The sequence below is a fragment of the Geotrypetes seraphini genome, chromosome 5 (assembly GCF_902459505.1).
Source record: "Geotrypetes seraphini chromosome 5, aGeoSer1.1, whole genome shotgun sequence".
Taxonomy (NCBI): Eukaryota; Metazoa; Chordata; class Amphibia; order Gymnophiona; family Dermophiidae; genus Geotrypetes; species Geotrypetes seraphini.
In genome coordinates, this window is record NC_047088.1 from 157,125,353 (window position 1) to 157,147,274 (window position 21,922).

Sequence of the window (21,922 nt, forward strand, 5' to 3'; positions counted from 1 at the left end):
TCTATAATTTCCTATAAACCCAAACCGTCAAAGGTTAATAAAAAGTATGATGCTTAGTTTGTTATTATTAACTTCACTAGTCTTATAGCCCGTTACATTAACGGGTGCTAGAATATATGTGTGTGTGTCTGTCTTTATTTTTTTCTCTCTCTCCTTAGCCGCTTTTTGTATTTCTATCTGGTTTTTTTTTTTTTTTTTTCCTTGGCTGTCCACTACCACCCCTTGCCTGCTCCCCCTGTCCATTCTCCCTTCCTTTTACCTCCCCTGTGTCCTCCACCACCCCATCACTGCTCACCTTATCCAGCAGAAGCCCTTCTCCCTGTGTTTTACCTCCCCCTGTCCATCATCACCTCCTTCCTGTTCCCCTTGTTCCCCCTGTCTTCATTTTTCTGCCCCCTCCCTGTTAATCAGCACCTGTTCCCCTGTCCATCAACCCCTTTTCTGCCCCTCCATTTCCGTGTGTTGCAGCACTTCCCTCCCACCCCACTTCCTCCCCCCATACCTTCCTGCTGAACTTATGTTCACTTATGTTAACGGCCTACAGCCGCCGCGGCTAGCAGCTGCCGCGGCCGACATCCGACTCGGGCCGCCGCGGTCGACATCCGCCTGGGGGGGAGGAAGAGAGAGAGAGAGCTTCGGGCGGCCAGCAGTCACCGCGGCCGACATCTGTCTCGGGCCGCCGCGGTCGACATCCGCCTGGGGGGGGGGAGGAAGAGAGAGAGAGAGTTCGGGCGGCCAACAGCCGCCGCGGCCAACATCAACTTGTCTTGCCTTGTGAGGCTAGACTGTAAGCCGCGCATGCGCACTTCCTATGTGTGCTACAACTCACGGAAAACGGACGCACGCATAGGAAGTGCGCATGCACGGCTTACCGTTTTATTATATTAGATAGGAACCCCAAAACCTTCCCTATGAAAACTATTTTTACTTTAGGTTATTTTTACTTGAGGAAGGACATATTGAATACTCAGTAACAGATCATTGGACCTCTTATGATCTATATATCATTCCAGGTCCACATCCTATATTATGTTTTTTCTTAATCATATATGTCCATTCCTCCTTCCTATCCCTCAAGCAATTCTAAAACACTGTGTGTGCAAATGTGCCTCAACTATATCCCCTCCCCCTCTCTCTTTTTTTCTTTATAACACAAGGCAGCACTTATCTTTAGTGGCTCCTGCCACACTCAACACTGGTTAATATTAGTGGCAGGAACCACCAAAGATAAGTGCTGCCTTGTGCACATTTTCACACACGGTATTTTAGAATTGCCTGACCCCCCCCCCAGCCGAACTTACATATGGCAGGAGGGATGCCCCCCGCTGTCGCCCCCCCCCCATACCCCTTACCTTTAAGTCGGGAGCAGGAGGGTTGCCCAGTCAGACCCACCTGCTTCTTCAGCCTGCGCAATGTGGGCCTTAGGCCCCTCTCCTGCATCGGGAAGGGGCCTAAGGCCTGCATTGCGCAGAAGCAGGCCGGAGGAGCAGGAGGGTCTGACTGGGCAACTCTCCTGCTCTCTACTTAAAAGATACGGGGGAGGCGACAGCAGAGGGGGGGGCTGACGGCAGGAGGGAGTGGGCATCCCTCTTGCCATATCTAAGTTCAGTGGGGGGTGATGGAAGGAGGGAGTGAGCATACCTCCTGCCATATTTAAGTTTGACAGCGGTGGCGGGGGACGTCTGGTGGCAGGAAAGAGTGGGCATCCCTCTGTGTATGCTGACAGCCCCACATATGAGACATAGGGCTATATTCACTAATGCCACAGATACGATATGATCTGTGAGCGATCCGATCCATGGTCAGGGGGCTGATTCACAAATTGCCCTCATGCAAATGAGGGCGATCGGAATCATGCCCCAAACCGATTACTTGGATTGCTGAATAGTGATCCTGACGCATGCTTTTTTTTTTAGTTTACTTTTAACTTTTTATAGCGAGTCCGTGGTTTTAAGGCTGGAGCAGGGTAAGGCTGGAGCAGGAGTAGGGCAGCACTGTGCTTTGACCACTGGCTTTTAAAACTTAATTTTTTGATACGGCATCCAGAGTCGGGGAGGCACAGAGCAGGTCGAGGCAGAGAGAGAGTTGAAGTGGCAGAGAGCCAGTTTGGGGAGGCAGAGAGCATGTCGCGGCAGAGAGCCAGTTCAGGGCGGCAGAGAGAGAATCAGGGAGGCAGGAGAGCAGGGCAGAAAGCAGGGAAGCAGAAGGCAGGGCAGTCGGAAAGGACCTGAGCGAGTGGTCCTCAGCAGTCGATTTTTTTTTTTTTTGATCGGTCAGCCCAGTTGATGTCCCTCTTTTTTTTTTTTTTTTTTTAGTGAATCACTGCCTGCCTACATTTGAATGCTTTTCCCCCTCATTTGCATGCGTGGATTGGAGGATGATCGTGACATAGGTTAGTGAATCGGGTAGGAGGGAAATCGGGTCGCAAAGGGGCCGCAAAGGGGCGTAGTGAATCTAGCCCATAGTAGCTGATAGAAGGTTAAGCAAGTCGATAAAGTTCTTCAATCTAATTACTTGCTATCCACTTCAAAGCTTGGCACAATATAAACTTACATTCTCATGCTGAAAATCAATTGTCCAACTACAAAGGAAAAAGAAAGAACACTTAGCTCCAATCCTCAAACATCTTAAGGCTTTCTCGTTAAACTCAGCTGTGAAACAGTGTTTTATCGGAAGAAAAACAAGCAAACGCTCTGTTGACAAATTGCCGACCGGACCCATTTCTTCAAGGTTAATGGCTTCTTCAAGGTTAGTTGTTTGCCCCTGAGTTTTTTCACATCATTAGGCAACCCATGCAATCACACCTAAGTCCTGCTCTTCTGTCGTGCACACAAGTTCTTCATCCCCTAAACCAGAGGTAGGGAACTCCGGTCCTCGAGAGCCGTATTCCAGTCGGGTTTTCAGGATTTCCCCAATGAATATGCATGAGATCTGTTTGCATGCACTGCTTTCAATACATATTCATTGGGGAAATCCTGAAAACCTGAATGGAATGCGGCTCTCGAGGACCAGAGTTCCCTACCCCTGCCCTAAACTGTACTGTTTCCATGGGTTTTTGCAGCCCCAAAGCATTACCTTGCATTTCATAGCATTAAAGTTTAGCTGCCAAATTTCAGACCATTTTTCAAGCTTCACTAGGTCTTTATGTTATTCACACTATCTGGAGTGTCTACTCTAGTGCAGATTTTGGTTAGTTTATTAGCGGGATGGGGAAGATAGGGTGATGTCAGACTAGCACCTAAAGAAGGGGAAAGGCAAGACATACCGGCCAAGGAAGCCCTCTGGACTAGCTAGCGTTTGTTTTGGGGGGTTTTTAGTAGAATATAGGAGGGGTTTAAAGAAGTTCCAGACTGGGGGTGGGGGAGGTGACATGAAGGGGAAGAACTTGTGGGGCCTAGGAATAGGACATTTAGAAAGATGGTGGGCAAAGATCTAGAGGGAGACAAGAGAAAAGGAAAGAAGTTGGATGTGGGGTGGTGTGGAGGGAGGGAAAAAGAGCCACTTGAAGGGAGGACAGTTGGGAAGAGAAAGGGAGAGATGGTGGACCTGGGGGAAGGAAGGAAAGATAGAGGATGGGAGGGTGGGGTAGTTGGAAAGAGAAAGGGGGGGACCAGGTAGGGAGATGGGTGGGCAGTTGGGAAGAGAAAGGGAGAGAAGTTGGGCCTTGGGATGGAAGGAAGGAAGGGAGGGAGGGAGAAATGTTAGGTCTGAGGATAGAAGGGAGAGAGCGAGATGCAGCATCTCTTTTATTCCTTCCATCTTATTCAGCATCAAGGGGGTAGGGAAGAAGAAGAAAACAGAGAGGGAGAAATGTTGAACCATGAAGGGGGGGGGGGAGAGAAGAAGAAAAGATGGACCAATGGGAGGGCAGGAAAGAAAAGAGGTGGGATAAGAAGATGCTAGGGGATGGGGAGAAAGGAACAGAGATATAGCTTGACAAGAGTGGAGAGAGGGTGGAGGATTCTGAAAATGATGGAGCCATGTGGAAAAGATAAAAAGGGAGATGATAAGATGAATGAGATAACAGTGAAAGAGAAGTGAGTACAGTGGTAGAAATGTGGTAATGGAGAGTAGATAGAAGGAAATGGGAGGCTGGGAAAGGAATGAGATGGGAAATGGAAGAGCATGAGAAATAGATGGAAAGTTGGTAGGTAGATGGAAAGTAAAAAGAAGAGTGAAATTTGAGTGGATGGACAGGCAGAAAAGGAACAAAAGGGTGGGAAAAGCTAAAAAAAGAAAGATCAATATATCAAAGACAGGTGTAGAGAAGGAATGAAACAAGACAGGAGAGAGGAGAAAAGGCATATGGACAGCAACCACTAGAAAGAGAATTATCAAAAGACACAGGAAAGCAGATGTGACAAAATGGGACATAGAAACATAGAAGATGACGGCAGAAAAGGGCTACAGCCCATCAAGTCTGCCCACTCTGCTTACCCACCCCTTGTCTATGTCCTAATGACCCATTTTTCTTATCTTGACCCTCGTAGGGATCCCACATGGGTATCCCATTTATTCTTAAAGTCTGGCACGCTGTCTGCCTCGATCACCTGCACTGGAAGCTTGTTCCAATGATCAATCACTCTCTCTGTGAAGAAATACTTTCTGGTGTCACCATGAAATTCTCCGCCCCTGAGTTTGAGCGGGTGCCCTCTTGTGGCCGAGGGTCCCTTGAGAAAGAAAATATCATCTTCCACTTCGACACGTCCCGTGAGGTACTTAAATGTTTCGATCATGTCTCCCCTCTCCCTACATTCTTCGAGAGTGTAGAGCTGCAATTTGTTCAGTCTCTCTTCATACGAGAGACCCTTGAGCCCCGAGATCATCTTGGTGGCCGTCCACTGAACTGATTCAATTCTGCGCACATCTTTACTGTAATGTGGCCTCCAGAATTGCACACAGTATTCCAGATGAGGTCTCACCATGGTACAACGGCATTATGACTTCAGGCTTTCGGCTGACGAAACTTCTATTGATACAACCCAATATCTGCCTTGCCTTAGATGAAGCCTTCTCCACTTGATTGGCAGTTTTCATGTCTGCACTGATGATTACTCCTAAATCTCGTTCTGCTGAAGTCCTAGTTAAAGTTTCTCCGTTCAAGAAGTACATCCTGCATGGATTTCTGCTTCCGAGGTGCATGACCTTACATTTCTTAGCATTGAAGCCTAGCTGCCAGGTTGAGGACCAACTTTCCAATGTAAGCAGGTCCTGCGCCATATAATTCTGTAAACTGCATTCACTTACTATATTACATAGTTTGGCGTCATCGGCGAATAGTGTTATTTTACCTTGAAGCCCTTGAGTCAGATCCCCTATGAATATGTTGAAAAGGAGTGGACCCAGGACCGAGCCCTGCGGCACTCCACTGGTCACCTCCAATGTTTTAGAGAGGGTACCATTAACCACCACCCTCTGAAGTCTGCCACTCAGCCAATCATTGACCCATGCAGTTAGTGTCTCTCCTAACCCCATCGATTCCATCTTGTTTAGCAGCCTACGGTGTGGGACACTGTCAAAAGCTTTACTGAAGTCCAGGTACACGACGTCCAAAGACTCTCCCAAGTCCAACTTTCTTGTTACCCAGTCAAAGAAGCTGATGAGATTGGATTGGCAGGACCTACCCTTGGTGAATCCATGCTGACTGGGATCCCGAAGATTCCCTTTATTCAAGATCGTGTCCAATTTGCTTTTAATTAGTGTTTCCATGAGTTTGCACACTTTTGATGTGAGACTCACCGGTCTATAATTCGCAGCCTCTGCCCTGCAACCCTTTTTATGCAGAGGAACAACATTAGCTAATTTCCAGTCCAGGGGAACTTTCCCCTTACTTAGGGAGAGATTGAATAGCTCAGCCAACGGTTTCGCCAGGACATCACTCAATTCTCTGATGGTGGAAGGGAGGCAGAAGGAGGGTGGAAAAATAAAATGTCCAGACAACAAAGGTACAAAAAGTGTTTTATTTTAAATTTATTAACCAGAATATGTTAGCTTTGGGATGTGTTTATCATAGATCTTTGTTTTGTATTCAGTGGTTTAGCAGATTGCTGATGGTGGAAGGGAGGCGGAGGGAGGGTGGGCAGTGGCCCTGAGCCCAAAATGGATGACCAGCAAATTTTCTCTCTGCCCTTCCCCATTCCCCATGCCAAAATGCAAAATATAAATATAAATAACTAAACCGAAGGGGTATCCCAAAGCCCTGAGAGCTGAAGACCTCTTCCTTCAATCAATTAGCCAGAACTCTCCAAACTCTGCAGCCGGTGGCAGCTCGGGGACACTGCTGCTAGCTGCAGAGCTTGGAGATTTCTGGCTGCCAGACCAGATGAAATAGTCTTCAACTGGGGGCAATTTGGAATCCCCACCAGCAAGAGAGGTGGCTAATTTTAGGAGATTCTGGGCCCAGGACCCCTGTGTGTTCAGTACAAAAAGTGCATATCTGGTTTTCTTTCTCTTTCTGAGTTTAATTTCTTGGAGTTCCCAGTTCTTTATTTGGTAAAGGTCTGTGTTTTGTATGTGAAGAAGTCATTTAAAGTTGTTTATATTTATGGTAGTAATGGCAGGTGAGGAGATTAGAGGGAGGAGGCAAGGAGGAGAGAGGATCAAGAGTCCCCTCCTTAATTTCTGCCCTAGGCCCCAGCATGTCTAAAACCGGCCTTGGATGGGAGGAAGGGAGGGAAAACTGCTACACAGGGGGATAGGAAGGAGGGATGGAAAGCTGCTGTACGGGCGAGGGGTGGGGGGAGGGAGAGAGAGGAGAAAGGAAGAATTGTTGCACATGGGCTGGAGAAAAGGAAGGGAGATGCAACGAAGAGGTACAAAGCTGTGAGAGGGAAAAATCCTGCATATGGTGGAGGGGAGGGAGACATGCATGGAGAAGGAGAAATGTTAGACATAAGGTGGAGGTCAGGGAGAGATGAATGAGGAAAGAGAAAGAAATGTTCATTCTGGTGTTCAATTTAATTTCTGTCGGAACTGAGAATCCAAGTTCGCAAAGATAAGATCTAATGCTTTGTTGCTCAAGTTAGGATAACTACTGCATAAAAAATAAAACTAAAATTACTTGCTATTAGTTTTCAAGGACCAATCATGTCAAAGAATTATACTTGTCTGAGTGGTTGTATCCTTGCACACAGACACCCATAACATTCACAGATTCCTGCTTACGTGATATTCATGTCATCTATTCTAGTGTATACTTATGAAAGTAATTTTTACAAATAAAGTAAAATTCTGGAATCTCTCGTGGCAAACCCGGAATCTCTTCGGGGCATACCACTGTACCATGGCACATAATTTGAGAGACACTGACGTAAAAGATTCTTATAATATGATCACATAAAAGTATTACAGGTGCATCCTTGTATGTGACTTACATGTAGGCAGATATGGGGGTCTAGTTTTGTCAGAGTGCAGGCAGTTCCGATATAGACATAGGGCCCAATATTCAAAGCAATTTAGCTGGCTGCTGACCGATTAAATCACTTGCTTGGGGCTAGCTATTAATATTCACCGGCTGTTACTGAATATCAGTTAGCACCAAACACAAAGCAGGCTATGTTGCAGTCATTCCGGGGGCAGAGTCAGCTCCTGGCCATTCAAGTGCTGATATTCAGTCCATAAACAGCCATGTTTAGCGCATAAATTAGACAACATAAAGGTCTGTCCTATTTTTATGTGGTAACTCATACCCGGTTGAGTGATGACTATCGACTTAAGTGGCTATATGTTAGCCAGATTAACCCTTTATTTGGCATTGTTGCTCAGAAGCAACATGTCGCTTCTATGGTTCTTATGGGAGATCTGTATCTCAAAATGCTTGTTACTTGGTTCTGTTGCCCTTGTTTAACATTGAGTTACGTAAAGCAGATGTTACACCATCTGCCAATTAAAGAGTTAAAAATAACTGGATATTCAAAGCAGAAGCCGGCACAGAACATAAGACTAGCTTCACTGGGTCAGACCAATGGTCCATCTGGTCCAGTATCCCGTCTTTACGGTGGCCATTCCAGGTCACAAGTACCTGGCAAAAACCCAAATAGTAGCAACATTCCATGCTACCAATCCAGGGTAAGCAGAGGCTTCCCCCCGTCTGTTTCAATAGCAGACTATGGACTTTTCCTCCAGGAACTTGTTCTAACCTTTTTTTTTTTTTTTTACAACCAGCTATGTTAACCACTCTTACCACAATGCCTGGCAATGCGTTCCAGAGCTTAACTATTCTCTGAGTGAAAAAATATTTCCTCCTATTGGTTTTAAAGGTATTTCCCTGTAACTTCATCAAGAGTCCTCTAGTTTTTGTCATTTTTGACGGAGTAAAAATTCGATCCGCTTGTACCCATCCTACACCACTCAGGATTTTGTAGACTTGAATCATATCTTCCCTCAGCCGTCTCTTTTCCAAACTGAAGAGCCCTAACCTTTTTAATTTTTCCTCTTACGAGAGGAGTTCCATCCCCTTTATCATCTTGGTCGTTCTTCTTTTAAACCTTTTCTAGTTCCGCTATATCTTTTTTTAAATAAGGCGACAAGAATTGAACACAATTCTCAAGGTGAGGTCGCATCAAGAACGATACAGAAGCATTATAACATTTTTAGTCTCGTTTACCATCCCTTTTCTACTAATTCCTAACATCTTGTTTGCTTTTTTTGGCCACCATCTCACATTGAATGGAAGATTTCAGTGTATTGTTTACAATGACACCCAGATCTTTTTCTTGGGCGCTCACCCCCAAAGTGGATCTTAGCAACTGGTATCTATGATTTAAGCTATTCTTCCCAATGTGTACTTTGCATTTGCCCACATTAAATCTCATCTTCCATTTGGACACCCAGTCTTCCAATTTCCTTAGGTCTGCATGCAATTTTCACAGTCGGCATGCGTTTGAACAAAGAAACTTCACTACTAAGAGGAGAGTTAATAAGTGGGAATTCTTGGATTGCTTTATGTTGGGGGTTAACTGAGAGGATTTCTGTTTTGTTTTTGTTGATTTGTGTTTTAAGTATGATAAACTAATAAAAGAAATTCAAATATATAAAGAGTCTTAGGATAACAGTACTAACCTGAGGGCAAGAACTTCTCTCTCTCTCCCCATATATATGTATTTTTGTGCCTACAAGTTTAGATTACTGCAGAGGTTTGTCACTATGTGAACACATCCTGAAAATCTCTCTGCACAGAGGCTTGCCCAGACATGCCTAGCATTAGATAATCTCTGTGGTTGATTATTATTATTTTTTTATACTTATGCAAATAAAGATTTGGTGAGAGACAGAGAGATTGGGACACGTATACCGCCTTTTTGTAGTTTTACAACCGCACTCAAAGCGTGTATTCCAGTAATTGAAAAAGGGCAAAGGGAGAGCTTGGATATGGTAGGCCACATCTGCGCAGACAAGCAGGCTAAATATGATCACAGCTTGCCTAATTCTGCAGATCTGGTACTTTGATGTATTTGTTAGTCGCAGTGGAATCCAGAATATAATTCAAATTTTTAGGCTAATCTTGTCGTATTTGATGGAAAAAGTTGACAATTTGAGCATTTGGTTGGTTACTGAATCGAAAATTTGCAAAAATTCTGCAAGGTGTTCCATTATTTAACATATAGTATTTACTATGCTATCATACCATATATTATGCCCATTATTACTAGGACTGCGATGCAGCCTGGTTAATTCATTCTGTATGAGCCCTGGTACTTAGCCAGTACTCATAATCTTTGCACTACAGATAGTTCTAGTGCACTGCAGGCTGGTGCTCATTTACGGAAGAAGGTTGCTAGCCTCAGTTTAGAACACAAAACAACAGAAGAGGCAAGAGAGATGTCTGTTCCAACTGTTAGTTATATTTATTCAAATTGACAACAATAGTCCAACATTAGTCCTTGGTACCACCAATCAGAGTCCTTTATTGTTCCCTGAAGAAGGCGACTTTATTGCCAAAATTCAGATCCTAATCGGGACTATTCCTGGGATTCCTAAATTGGGACATTGCATGATCTTTTTGACCAAGGACTAATGATTGACTATTGTCAGTTTGAATAAATGTAACTGACAGTTGGAACAAACATCTCTCTTGCATCTTCTGTTTTTTTGGTGCTCATTTACACCAATCACCAAAGTCCAAAGTGATACTGTCCGAAGATCTAAAGATGAAAAAACAGTGTGACAAGGCAGTGGTTGCTGCCAGAAGGATGCTGGGCTGTATAAAGAGAGGTGTAGCCAGTAGAAGGAAGAATGTGTTGATGCCCCTGTACAGGTCATTGGTGAGGCCCCACTTGGAGTATTGTGTTCACTTTTGGAGACCGTATCTGGTGAAGGACATAAGAAGACTTGAAGCGGTCCAGAGAAGGGTGACGAAAATGATAGGAGGCTTGCGCCAGAAGATGTATGAGGAGAGACTGGAAGCCCTGAATATGTATACCCTAGAGGAAAGGAGGGACAGGGGAGATATGATTCAGACGTTCAAATACTTGAAGGGTATTAACGTAGAACAAAATCTTTTCCAGGGAAAGGAAAATGGTAAAACCAGAGGACATAATTTGAGGTTGAGGGGTGGTAGATTCAAGAGCAATGTTAGGAAATTCTACTTTACGGAGATGGTGGTGGATGCCTGGAATGCACTCCAGAAAGAGGTGGTGGAGAGGAAAACAGTGACGGAGTTCAAAGAAGCATGGGATGAACATAGAGGATCTAGAATCAGAAAATAATATTAAATATTGAACTAAGGCCAGTACTGGGCAGGCTTGCACAATCTGTGTCTGTTTGTGGCCGTTTAGGGGAGGATGAGCTGGGGAGGGCTTCAATGGCTGAAAGGGTGTAGATGGGCTGGAGTAGGTTTTGACGGAGATTTTGGCAGCTAGAACCCAAGCACAGTACCGGGCAGAGCTTTGGATTTTTGCCCAGAAATAGCTAAGAAGAAAAAATTTAAATTGAATCAGGTTGGACAGACTGGATGGACCTTTCGGGTCTTTATCTGCCATCATCTACTATATTACTATGTCCTGGATTTCACACTCCATTTTCACTGCAGACATTGGCTATATGAAGTCATCCTATTATTTATTTTAATAACTCAATCACTATGCTGCTATACCCTAGTGTTCAATTTCACAAGTCTCTGACAGTGGTACAACCTGGTGCTCACGTATAACTCAGGCAGTGTAATGCTCCCTTCCCTCATCCGATCACCTAGAATAAACCCACACAAACTGTTTTGGCATACAAGGTCACAGCTTTATTGAATGAATATGGTCACAGCTTTATTGAATGAATATAATCTGTCCTCAGCTAATCAGCATTTGTAGTGTATATTTCTGTTTTAAGCTCTAAACTATTCAGAGCCAGACAGATGAAAATTATGGTTGACGTAGCCATCCAGCGCCAACCTGTACCCCTTTTCCTTTTGCAGATGCATCCGACACCATCAACTTTAAGACCTGGGTGGTTCTGCATGCTCCCTGCTCTACCACCACTCGAGATAGATCTCACTGGCTCAGGGCCACTCCACAGTTTAGGATAATTAGATTGACCCACCATTCACACTTCCTTCCCAATCACTGCACCTGCATAGAAGACAAATGAACTAGTATTATTGATGCAGGGAGGATGACAGAGGAGATTGCAGCAGGCATACTCTGAGCAGCTTCTGATACCACCCCTATGTAAAAGGAATGTGTGCTGACCTTGCCACAGGGAAGTGCTGTTTGAAGTCATGCCAATGCATGAGCTGCCTAATGGCCAGTACCAATGTGGGTCTCTCTCCTGTGGCTTCAGGAGTACTAGATTAGCTGCATGGAGAAGCAGTGTATGAGATGGGTAGCCCTGGTGAAAGGTACTCAGCAGGTACTACCTTAAGAGGCCTTACTATTAGCATAGAACACTGCTGCGGGGAAATCAAAGAGCACCCAAGGGAGCACACTGTTCTGGGATAAGTGGGGAAAAGGAAATTAGGCAAGGGAGAAAGCAGGGTGGAATGGAAGAAAGGAGAGAAACTGGCCAAGAAGTCTCAGTCAGCCTGAGCAGAAGGGGGAGGCCACTTGTTCCATAGTGGATGGCAGAAGGGAGAGAAACTCACCAAGAGGCCAAGTCATCTGGGTTGCCCTCACTATCCCATACCTGTAACTCACATCTGGAGCAGTCTGATCCCATTCATGGCCTTTCCCTCAGCCAAGGCACCAAGTGACCACTGATGAATAGCATAGTGATCTTTATGTATTCCCCTGGGAAAGCAGGTGGTAGAAATGGACTAGCTGAATTCAGGGCGTACCTAATCAGTAAGGAAAATAGAATGAGGGAATTAGGATTGGCAGAGTTAGTTTGCCCAGGGACACCAGCATAATTAGAAGTAGTGCAGCTGAAAAGATAGTATAAACTAGGAAGTTTCTGAAGGTATAGAAACACAAATTAAGAATTGTACTTCAAAGAGAGAAAACTATATAAGTATGTATGTCTTTGTGCTATGAGGCAGAGCGCTTTATGAAAACCTCCTGAAGTGCTCTCCTACAGCTGTGTAGATATAGGTAAACCCTGTCTCTATTGTGTTACTTGCTTATGACTTACCAAGGAAAATAACCCACTTTCTTAAGAACTGTGATTTGAACCCATGTTTCTTCAGCCACTACCCTATCTTCTAGAGAAAAGCCAAGAGAGGATGTTTATTCCCCTTCCCCCCTAGGGAGGGGGAACAATGCCATTTGGCAGTTGCTATCATACTCATGATCTTGAAGTAGAAATTGGATATGATAAAGACATTAAGGGGGAGGGGAGTGTGACACAGTGGTCAAACCTACAGCCTCAGCACCCTGAAGCTATGGCTTCAAATCCACACTGCTCCTTGTGACCCTGGGCAAGCCACCTAACCCCCACATTGCCTTAGGTACGTTAGACAAATTGTGAGCCCACCAAGACAGAGAAAAATGCTTAAATAAATTCATGTAAACCATTCTGAGCTCCCCTGGGAGAACGGTATAGAAAATTTTTATTTCCTACAATGTTTCTGACATATTTTCCTCCCATTGCTTTTCCAGACATAAACTGTATCATATTTTATAAGTCATCTGATGACCATGGCCTTCAAGAACCTCTTGTATGACATCAGCGAGGAATTGGATTCAAATGATCTACATGCTCTCAAGTTCCTGTGCCTGGACATGATTTCCTCAAAGAAGCAGGAGAGTATCCGAGATGCCAAGGATCTCTTTAAAAAACTTCAGGAAATAGGAGTTTTGGAAGAGGAGGATCTTTCCTTTATCAAAGAACTGCTTTTTCTGATAAATCGGAATGACCTTCTCATCAATAAACTAAGCACCAGCAAGGAGGAGATGACGAGAGAGCTGCAGGTGCCAGGCAAGGCTAAGATTACACCATATAGGTAGGTAATATGTGTCAGGGCCAGAAGGGAACAAGTAATTTATTGTTATTGGGAAACAAAAAGTATAATTGAGATAAGAACAGCCATACTTGGTCAGACCAAAACCAATCAAGTCCAGTATCCTCTTTCCAGCAGTGAATAATCCAAATCACAAGTACCTGGCAGCATCCTAAAAACTAGCTAGATTCCATGCTACGTACTCCCAGGAATAACAGTGGCATCCCCCAAATCTACCTGTTTTATGGACTTTACCTCCAGGATTTTGTTCAAACCTTTTTCATAAAACCAGCTATGCTAACTGCTTTTACAACACTAATTCCAGAACTTAATTGTGTATACAATTTAAAAAAATATATTTTCTTTGATTTGTTTTAAATGTGCCATTTAGGGGATATTTTACTAAAGATTACAGCATGTTATCTGCAACAGGTCCCATAAGAATAAAATGGGTCCTATGGCAGATTATGCATTAATCTTTAGTAAAACGCCCCCTTATGGGGGAATTCATCTAGGGGCGCTAACAGAGTTAGCGCACACGCTAAATGCTAAGATGCCTACAGGAATATAATGGATGTCATAGCATTTAGCGTGAGCTAATCATTAGCATGCGCTATATCCATTAGGGTACGAGCTGTTCGTGCCCCTTGATGAATTCCCACCTATGGAACTTTATGATGTGTTTCGTAGTCTTTATAGTTTTGAACGATTAAACAACTGATTTGCATTTACCATATTTCCCTGCCTGTAAGTCCTAGGAGCCAAAGGCGGCGTCCTCTCAACAGGTCCATTCTATAGAACCTTGTAAAGGTATGAATTGTAGACCAAGTAGCTGCTCTACAGATCTGTTAGAGTAGATTCTGCCCATGAAGATGCCACACCTCTGGTCAAATGAGCTTTGAGAGAAATAGGTGACCACTTGCCACAGCCAATGCATGACAATAAAATTGCCCTGTGAATCCATCTAGCAATGGGAGCTGGTCTGCCTCATCTTAAGTGACTGGTTAGAACAAAAAGATGATCAGAAAGTCAAGAGTCATTGGTCCATTCCAGATAGTGGAGTAAGACTCTTCCCATATCCAGTCTCTGCAATATTTTATCTTGCTTAGTTAAACCCATAGGCTGAAAAGCAGGCAAACAAACCTCTTGGTGGACATGAAAGGCTGACATAACCTTCGGTAGAAAGGAAGGTACCGTACGTAGTGAAACCTCAGCCTCTGAGACCTTGAGGAAGGGCTCTCTGCAGGAAAGAGCTGTAATTCTGAGATTCACTGGAACTATTGCCACCAGAAATACCATCCTCACTGTGAGATCCAAAAGGGATGCCTTTTGGAGAGGCTCATACAGAGGCTTAGAAAGTCCCTTCAAACAATATTAAAATTCCAGGATGGAAAGGGCTGGCACAACAGAGGCAGCAACCTGAGCACCACCTTTATAAACAGGGTCAAATCCGGATGAGATGTCAGCAATTGCTTTCCCCCTCGGACTTGGAAGCAGAAGAGGCTTGCCACCTGGACTTTGAGAATTGCCATCACTAGGCCTTTTTCTAGTCTGTCTTGTAAAAAGACCAGGATTACAGGAATTGGCGCCTTGAAAGTTTCTACCTGATCTTTGGTGCACCAGAGTTGGAAAGCCTTCTAGGCCTTGGCATAAGCCGCAAAAATCAATTTCTTTGCTCAAAGAAGAGTTAAAATGACTACCTCTGAATAACTATTGAAGGTTAAGACCATGTGCTCAAGAGCCATGCTCTAAGACCAAAGCGCTCTGGGTTCTCCATGGGAATTGGTCACTGACTGAGAAGCTCCATATGAACTGGTAGGATGCACTAGATCTGCATACCTGAATTGCAATTCTACAGATGACCCAACCCATCAAGGGCCATGGTAGAAACACATATATGAGCCTGTTCTTCGGCCAGGGCTGAACCAAAGAGCCCAAACCTGTGATTCCCTGTTTGGCTCTTTGGCTGTAGAAGTGATTTATTTTAGTGTTCTTGGCTGAAGTCATCAGGTCCAATGCTGGACTTCCTAGCATTGCACAATGACGTTGAATGCTCTTTGGGACTGTGATCACTCCTCTGGGTCTAGAGTCTGCTGACTGAAAAAGGCCTGAACGTTTTCTACTCCCACTACTTGGGCTGCGGAGAGCACCTGAAGATGTTCTTCCGCCCATTTGAACAACATCTGAGTCTCCAGTTGTAATGGGGCACTTAGGGTACCTCCCTGTCTGTTCATGTATGCCACCGTGGTGGCATTGTCCTAGTACACTCTGTCTTTTTTCCAGTTACTTCTCCAATGCCCTCAATGTTAGACAATTGGCTTGTAGTTCTAGATGATTTATGGACCACTTTCTCTACAGGAGGGTAAATTAGCCCTGTACTGGATGATCCGCAATGAACCCTAAAGTCAAACAGGCTGATGTCAGTCATTAAGGTCACACTTGAGAAGACTCAGAGAGAATATAAGAATAGCCTTACTGGGTCAGACCAATGGTCTATCTAGCCCTGTATCCCATCTTCACAGTGGCCAATCCAGGTCACATGTATCTGGCAAAAACCCAAATAGTAGCAACATTCCATGCTACCAATTCAGGGCAAGCAGTGACTTCCCCTATGTTTGTCTCAATAGCAGACTATGGACTTTTCGTCTAGGAACTTGTCCTAACCTTTTTTTAACCAGCTACACTAACCGCTCTTGTCACATCCTCTGGCAATACGTTCTATAGCTTAACTATTTTCTGAATGAAAAAATATTTCCTCCTATTGATTTTAAAAAGTATCTCCCTGTAACTTCATTGAGCGTCCCCTAGTATTTGTAATTTTTGATGGCATGAAAAATTGATCCACTTGACCCTGCTCTACTCCACTTAGGATTTTGTAGACCTCGATCATATTTCCCCTCAGCCATCTCTTTACCAAGCTGAAGAGCCCTATCCTTTTTAATCTTTCCTCATATGAGAGGAGTTCCATCCCCTTTATCATCTTGGTCACTCTTCTTTGAACCTTTTCTAGTTCCACTATATCTTTTTTGAAATAAGGCAACCAGAATTGAACACAATTCTCAAGGTGAGGTCGCACCATGGAGCAATACGAGGCATTATAACATTCTTAATCTTGTTTATAATAATTCCTAGCATCTTGTTTTCTTTTTTGGCCACCACCGCACATTGAGTGAAAGGTTTCAGCATATTGTCTACAATGACACCCAGATCTTTTTCTTGGGCACTGACCCCCAAGGTGGACCCTAGCACCTGATAACTATGATTTAGGCTATTCTTCCCAATGTGCATCACTTTGCATTTGTCCCCATTAAATTTCATCTTCCATTTGGTCACCTAGTTTTCCGTTCCTAAAGTCTGCCTGAAATTTTTCATAGTCTATATGCGTTTTAACATCTTTAAACAGTTTACTGTCATCTGCAAATTTAATCACTTCACTCATCGTTCCAATTTCCAGATCATGTATAAATAAGTTAAATAACACTGGTCCTAGAACAGATCCCTGCGGCACTCTATTTAACCCTACACTCTGTTTTCTGTCTGATAACCAATTCCTAATCCACAACTGAACACTGCCTCCTATCCCATGACTCTTTAATTTTATCAGGAGGTCTCTCATGAGGAACTTTGTTAAAAGTTTTCTGAAAATCTAGATACACTACATCAACTGGCTCACCTTTATCCACATGTTTATTCTTACCTTCAAAGAAGTCAAGTAAATTGGTGAGGCAAGACCTCCCTTGGCTGAACCTATGCTGACTCTGTCCCGTTAAATCATGTTTGTCTATATGTTCCACAATTTTATTTTTTATAATTGTTTTTGCTATTTTTCCCAGTGCTAAAATCAGGTTCACCTGTCTGTAATTTCCTGTATCTCCCCTGGAGTCCTTTTAAAAATCAGCGTTAATAATGGCCACACTCCAATTTTCAGGTACTACACATGATTTTAGATTACAGATCACTAATAGCAGGTCAGCAACTTCATGTTTCAGCTCTTTCAGTACCTTGGGATGTTGTATATCATCTGGTCCAGGTGATTTATCACTCTTTAACTTGTCTGTCTGGCGTAGTATGTCTTCCATGTTGACCGAGATGTCTTTCAGTTCCTCTGCATCATCACCCTTCTAAACCATTTCCAGTTCAGGTAGATCTCTTACATCTTCTTCCGTAAAGACCAAACCAAAGAATTCATTCAATCTCTCTGCTATGGCCTCCTCCCTTTTGCTCCTTGATCATCCAATGGTCCCAAAGATTCCCTCACTGGTCTTCTGCTTATGATGTACCTAAAGAAATTGTTATGAGTTTTTGCCTCTTTGGCAAGTTTCTCTTCATATTCTTTTTTAGCTTTCTTTATCAGTGCTTTACATCTAACCTGCCACTGCTTATGTCTCTTCTTATTTTCTTCATTTGGCTATTTTTTCATTCTGTAAAGGATGTTTTATGACCGTAATAGCCTTTTTCGCTTTACCTTTTAGCCATATCAGCCTCTTCCCACTTTTGTTAATATGTGGAATACATCCGATCTTGGCTTCCACAATGGTATTTTTAAATGAAGTCCAACTCTAGTTTACAGTCCTTACCTTTGCCACCGATCCTTTTAGCTTCTTTTTAACTATTTTTCTCATCATAGTTGCTCTTTTGAAAATTAAGTGCCACTACAGTAGATTTCTTTAGCAATATCACTCCAGATATCAGCTCAAATTTGATCATGTTATGATCACTGTTTACCAGTGAACCCAACACAATAACCTGCCTACTATGCCCTGCATTTGACTAAGGACCAAATCTAAAATAACTCCCCCTCTTGTTGGTTCCTGAACCAGTTATTCCAAGAAGCAGTTGTTTATGACATCTAGGAATTTTATCTCCCTACACTCCCTGATGTAACATTTATCCATTGTTAGCAGTAGTTGAAATCAACAGTAATACATACCCACACTTATGGGTTAAACAGCCCTCTCTGCTTCCCCAAAACAAAAAGGAGTAAAAAAAGAAAAAATGGGAGAAAAACCCATCAATTTTGCTTCATAGGTCTACAAAAACTCCATTACAAAACATTCTCTTTTTCCTCTTATAACAATCTTCTCTTAACTTTAGCTGTAATAGACAAAATAGCAGGTAAGCAGGTCTTAAGTCAGTCACACCATGCACTTTATAATGAAAATGAAAAGCAACTTAGCTTGTAATGCAGGCTTCCTTCCACCCAAAATTCACATCTGGAAGCACACTGAAAACCGCAAAGCAAATAATGGATGGCCATTATTTCTGTGTTTATGTGAAGCTGTAGAGCTGTTGAAGAGGAAGATCCCTGATGCAGCCGGTTGGTGAAACGGGGAATTCCTGTGGATCTTGGTAGATGTGATTTGGAGCACCTTCAGATGTGAAGATTGAGGTGACTCTTTGCAATTTACTGTCTATTTATTTATTTATTTCAATTTATATCCCATCCTCCCAGAAAGCTCAGGATGGGTTACAGAAGTATATACTGTACATAGTTTCATAGACAATAGGGAGCCTATCTATGACCCATGGGACTTACTTAGTTTAATAAAAAAGGGAACATACATGGTAAGAAAACACAAATACCAATACATAGGAGCAGAACAAAACAGGCAATACAGTCGAGTGAAATGAGTTAAATGATCATGGGGAAGACATGGATAATGAGTCAGAACATTTAAAGGTCTCTAGAGTCTAGACCACATATAGGGTGAGCAGTCTGTGGTTGGGTCATTGAAAGAGGAAGGTTTTTACTGTTGTCCTGAAGTCCAACAGATTATCCAGAGCCCTGATCTGCGTTGGTAGCAAGTTCCATAGTTTGGGGAGGAAGTGGGAATAAGACCGCATGCGTGCTGTTTCCAGTAGGAAAGATCTTCCAGATGGCGTGCTGAACCGTTTCTTGTTTCCTGAGCGGCTAGGGGTGTAAGGGTGCAGTTTGACCACTATGTATCTAGGGGTCTTCAGGTGGAAGTTTTTTTAGGCCAGTATGAGGCCCTTGAAGACACAGTGCTTGGTGATGAGCAGCCAGTGGGCCGAATGTAAGGCAGGAGAGGTGGAGTCATGGATGCTGAGGTTTTTCAAGAGGCTCATACTAGGTCAGACCAATGGTTAATCTAGCCCAGTATCCTGTTTCCAGCAGTGTCTTATCCAGGTTACAAGTACCTGGCAGAAAACCAAATAGTAGCTCTGCACCCTGTCCCCCCTTCCCTGCCAGGCTCTGCACCCTATCCCCCCCAGGCTCTGCACCCTATCACCCCTTCCCTGACCTACCAATCCCTCACCTCCTGGTTGTCTAGTGGTAGGCTGGGACAGGAGGGCCCGTCCCAGCCGACTAACAATTTTTTCCTCCTCCCTCCCCCGTACTATTTTTTAAAACACGGCCTGCCCGCCATGCCTTCCTTTTAAAACACGGGACTTGTGAGAACTGACTGCAGCCATTCTAAAAGAGGGCAGGCCCAGGGAGTAGCACAGACAGCATGCTCCTGCCGGCCCATACACTGCTGGACCACTAGGCTTAATGGGTGCTTAAAAAGGTAGTGTGGGGTGGAAAAAGTGCATCTTATGGACCGAAAAATATGGTAGTAGAAATATTCCATGCTACTGATCCCAGGGCAAGCATTGGTTTCCCCCAGTGGTTTCTCTCTCAATAGCAGACTATGGACTTCACCTCAAGGAAATTGTCCAAACTTTTTCTAAACCCTTCTACATTAACTGCTGTTTCCACATTATCTGGCAATACATTCCAGAGCCTAACTCAGGGGTGGGCAACTCCGGTCCTTGAGGGCTGGAATCCAGTCGGGTTTTCAGGATTTCCCCAGTGAATATGCATGAGATCTAGTTGCATGCACTGCTTTCAATGAATATTCATTGAGGAAATCCTGAAAACCTGACTGGATTCCAGCTCTCGAGGACCGAAGTTGCCCATCCCTGGCCTAACAATTCTCTGGAAAGTGGCTTAGTAAGGGGGGCCGGGGGGGGAGGTGGACCACCCTAGGCCTCATCTTGGTGGGGGAGCCAATATCTTTCCTCCTCTCCGCCCCCCGCTTCTTCCCACTCCTCCCCGCGCGCACCTTCACTTCCACCCCCCACTCCCATCGTACCTCTAGCACTTTGCTGGTATGAGCAGCAGCTCCAGCCACTGCTTATGCTTGCCTCGGTGCTCCCCTCTGACGTTACTTCAGGGTGCTGCGACTAGGAAGTGACATTAGAGGAAGAGCCGACGCTGGTGCGGGCAGCAAGTTGAAGATGCTGTTCACGGGGGAAGGGAAGGGCATCTGGCAGAGGAGTGGGGAAGAGGGTGAGGGGGCGCCACCCACCCTCGCTACGCCAGTGTCTCTGAGTTAAAAAATATTTCCTCCTATTAGTTTTAAAAGTGTTTCCCTGTAATTTCAAATGTCCCCCTGTCTTTGTAATATTTGATGGAGTAAAAATATCTCCCCTCAGCAGTCTCTTTTCCAAGCTGAAGAGCCCTAACCTCTTTAGTCTTTCTTCAGACAAGAGGAATTCCATCTCCTCTATTCCCTTGATCGTTCTTCTTTGAACTTTTTCTAATTCCGCTATATCGTTTTTTTTGAGATATGGCGACCAGAATTAAACGCAATACTCAAGGTGAGATCTCTGTTTTAAAATTACTCCGTAAAGCACATCTGAACTGCTGTCGTTTTCTTCAGTAGCAGGGTATGAGAGCTCGCTCCACCCTGTGTCATCAGACTCTGTTCTATTTAGAGGCAGCCCTGGGGAAGGTTTATCATCTGAACTGCTGTTTCTCTCCAGAGAATAACATGGGGGCAAATTTTTCCCCGTCCCCACTGGAACTCATTTTCCCGTCCCTTCCTGGTGAGTTCTTTTCCTGTCCCTGCCCCATTCCTGCAAGCTCTGTCCTCATCTGCACAAGTCTCAAATACTTTAAAATCTTAAGTGTTTGAAGCTTGTGTTGTTAAGGCAGAGCTTACAGGAATGGGACAGGGACAGTGGCAAAACTCGTGGGGATGGGGATATTGATTTCCTGCAGGCACCATTTTCATTCCTGTATACCACAGGTTTTGCTGTTCACACCTGAACATATAGACCCCTGAAGAAGCCAATAATTGGCGAAATGGATCCCATTGGGCCAGCTGTTCATGCTATACAAGTCAGTACATGATTCACAACTAGTAACTGAGTTTAAAGCTAAGTTGCGGTTTTTCATTATTTTGTCACTTTTATTGAATATGACACTAGTTTAAAAAAATAGATAAATAAATGTATACACCATACATAGAGTAGGTGATATAAGGAGCTCAATGAAAGAAATCTATTACCTGCCAAATGCTGGTTCAATCTATTGAATTGCCAAGCTCAGGAATCTGAGAGCTCCTTACCACTCGGTAATTTTCTATCTCCATGATACTGGTGATCTTAAAGTCCAATAGCGATTTGGTTGGTAAACGTTTGGGACTTTTTCCATTGTCTCCTGGAAGAAGAAAACCTAAAGTCTCGCACAGCTGGCACAAACAGATCACAATGCTCAACTGAGTGGAACAGTCGAGCCAGCTTACGAGGCAAGATGCTCTGGACCAG

The 21,922-nt window shown here is 44.0% G+C and overlaps 1 protein-coding gene across 1 annotated transcript in view; it reads left to right on the forward strand.

Annotated features, from left to right (window-relative positions):
* The window catches only part of LOC117360870 (caspase-8-like), a 108,640-nt gene that overhangs the window by 6,428 nt on the left and 80,290 nt on the right, over positions 1-21,922 (forward strand). The window contains exon 2 of the mRNA XM_033945411.1: positions 13,026-13,369. Within this exon, the coding sequence (XP_033801302.1) occupies positions 13,059-13,369 (311 nt within the window). The 5' untranslated portion in view covers positions 13,026-13,058. The remainder of the gene's footprint in view (positions 1-13,025; positions 13,370-21,922) is intronic.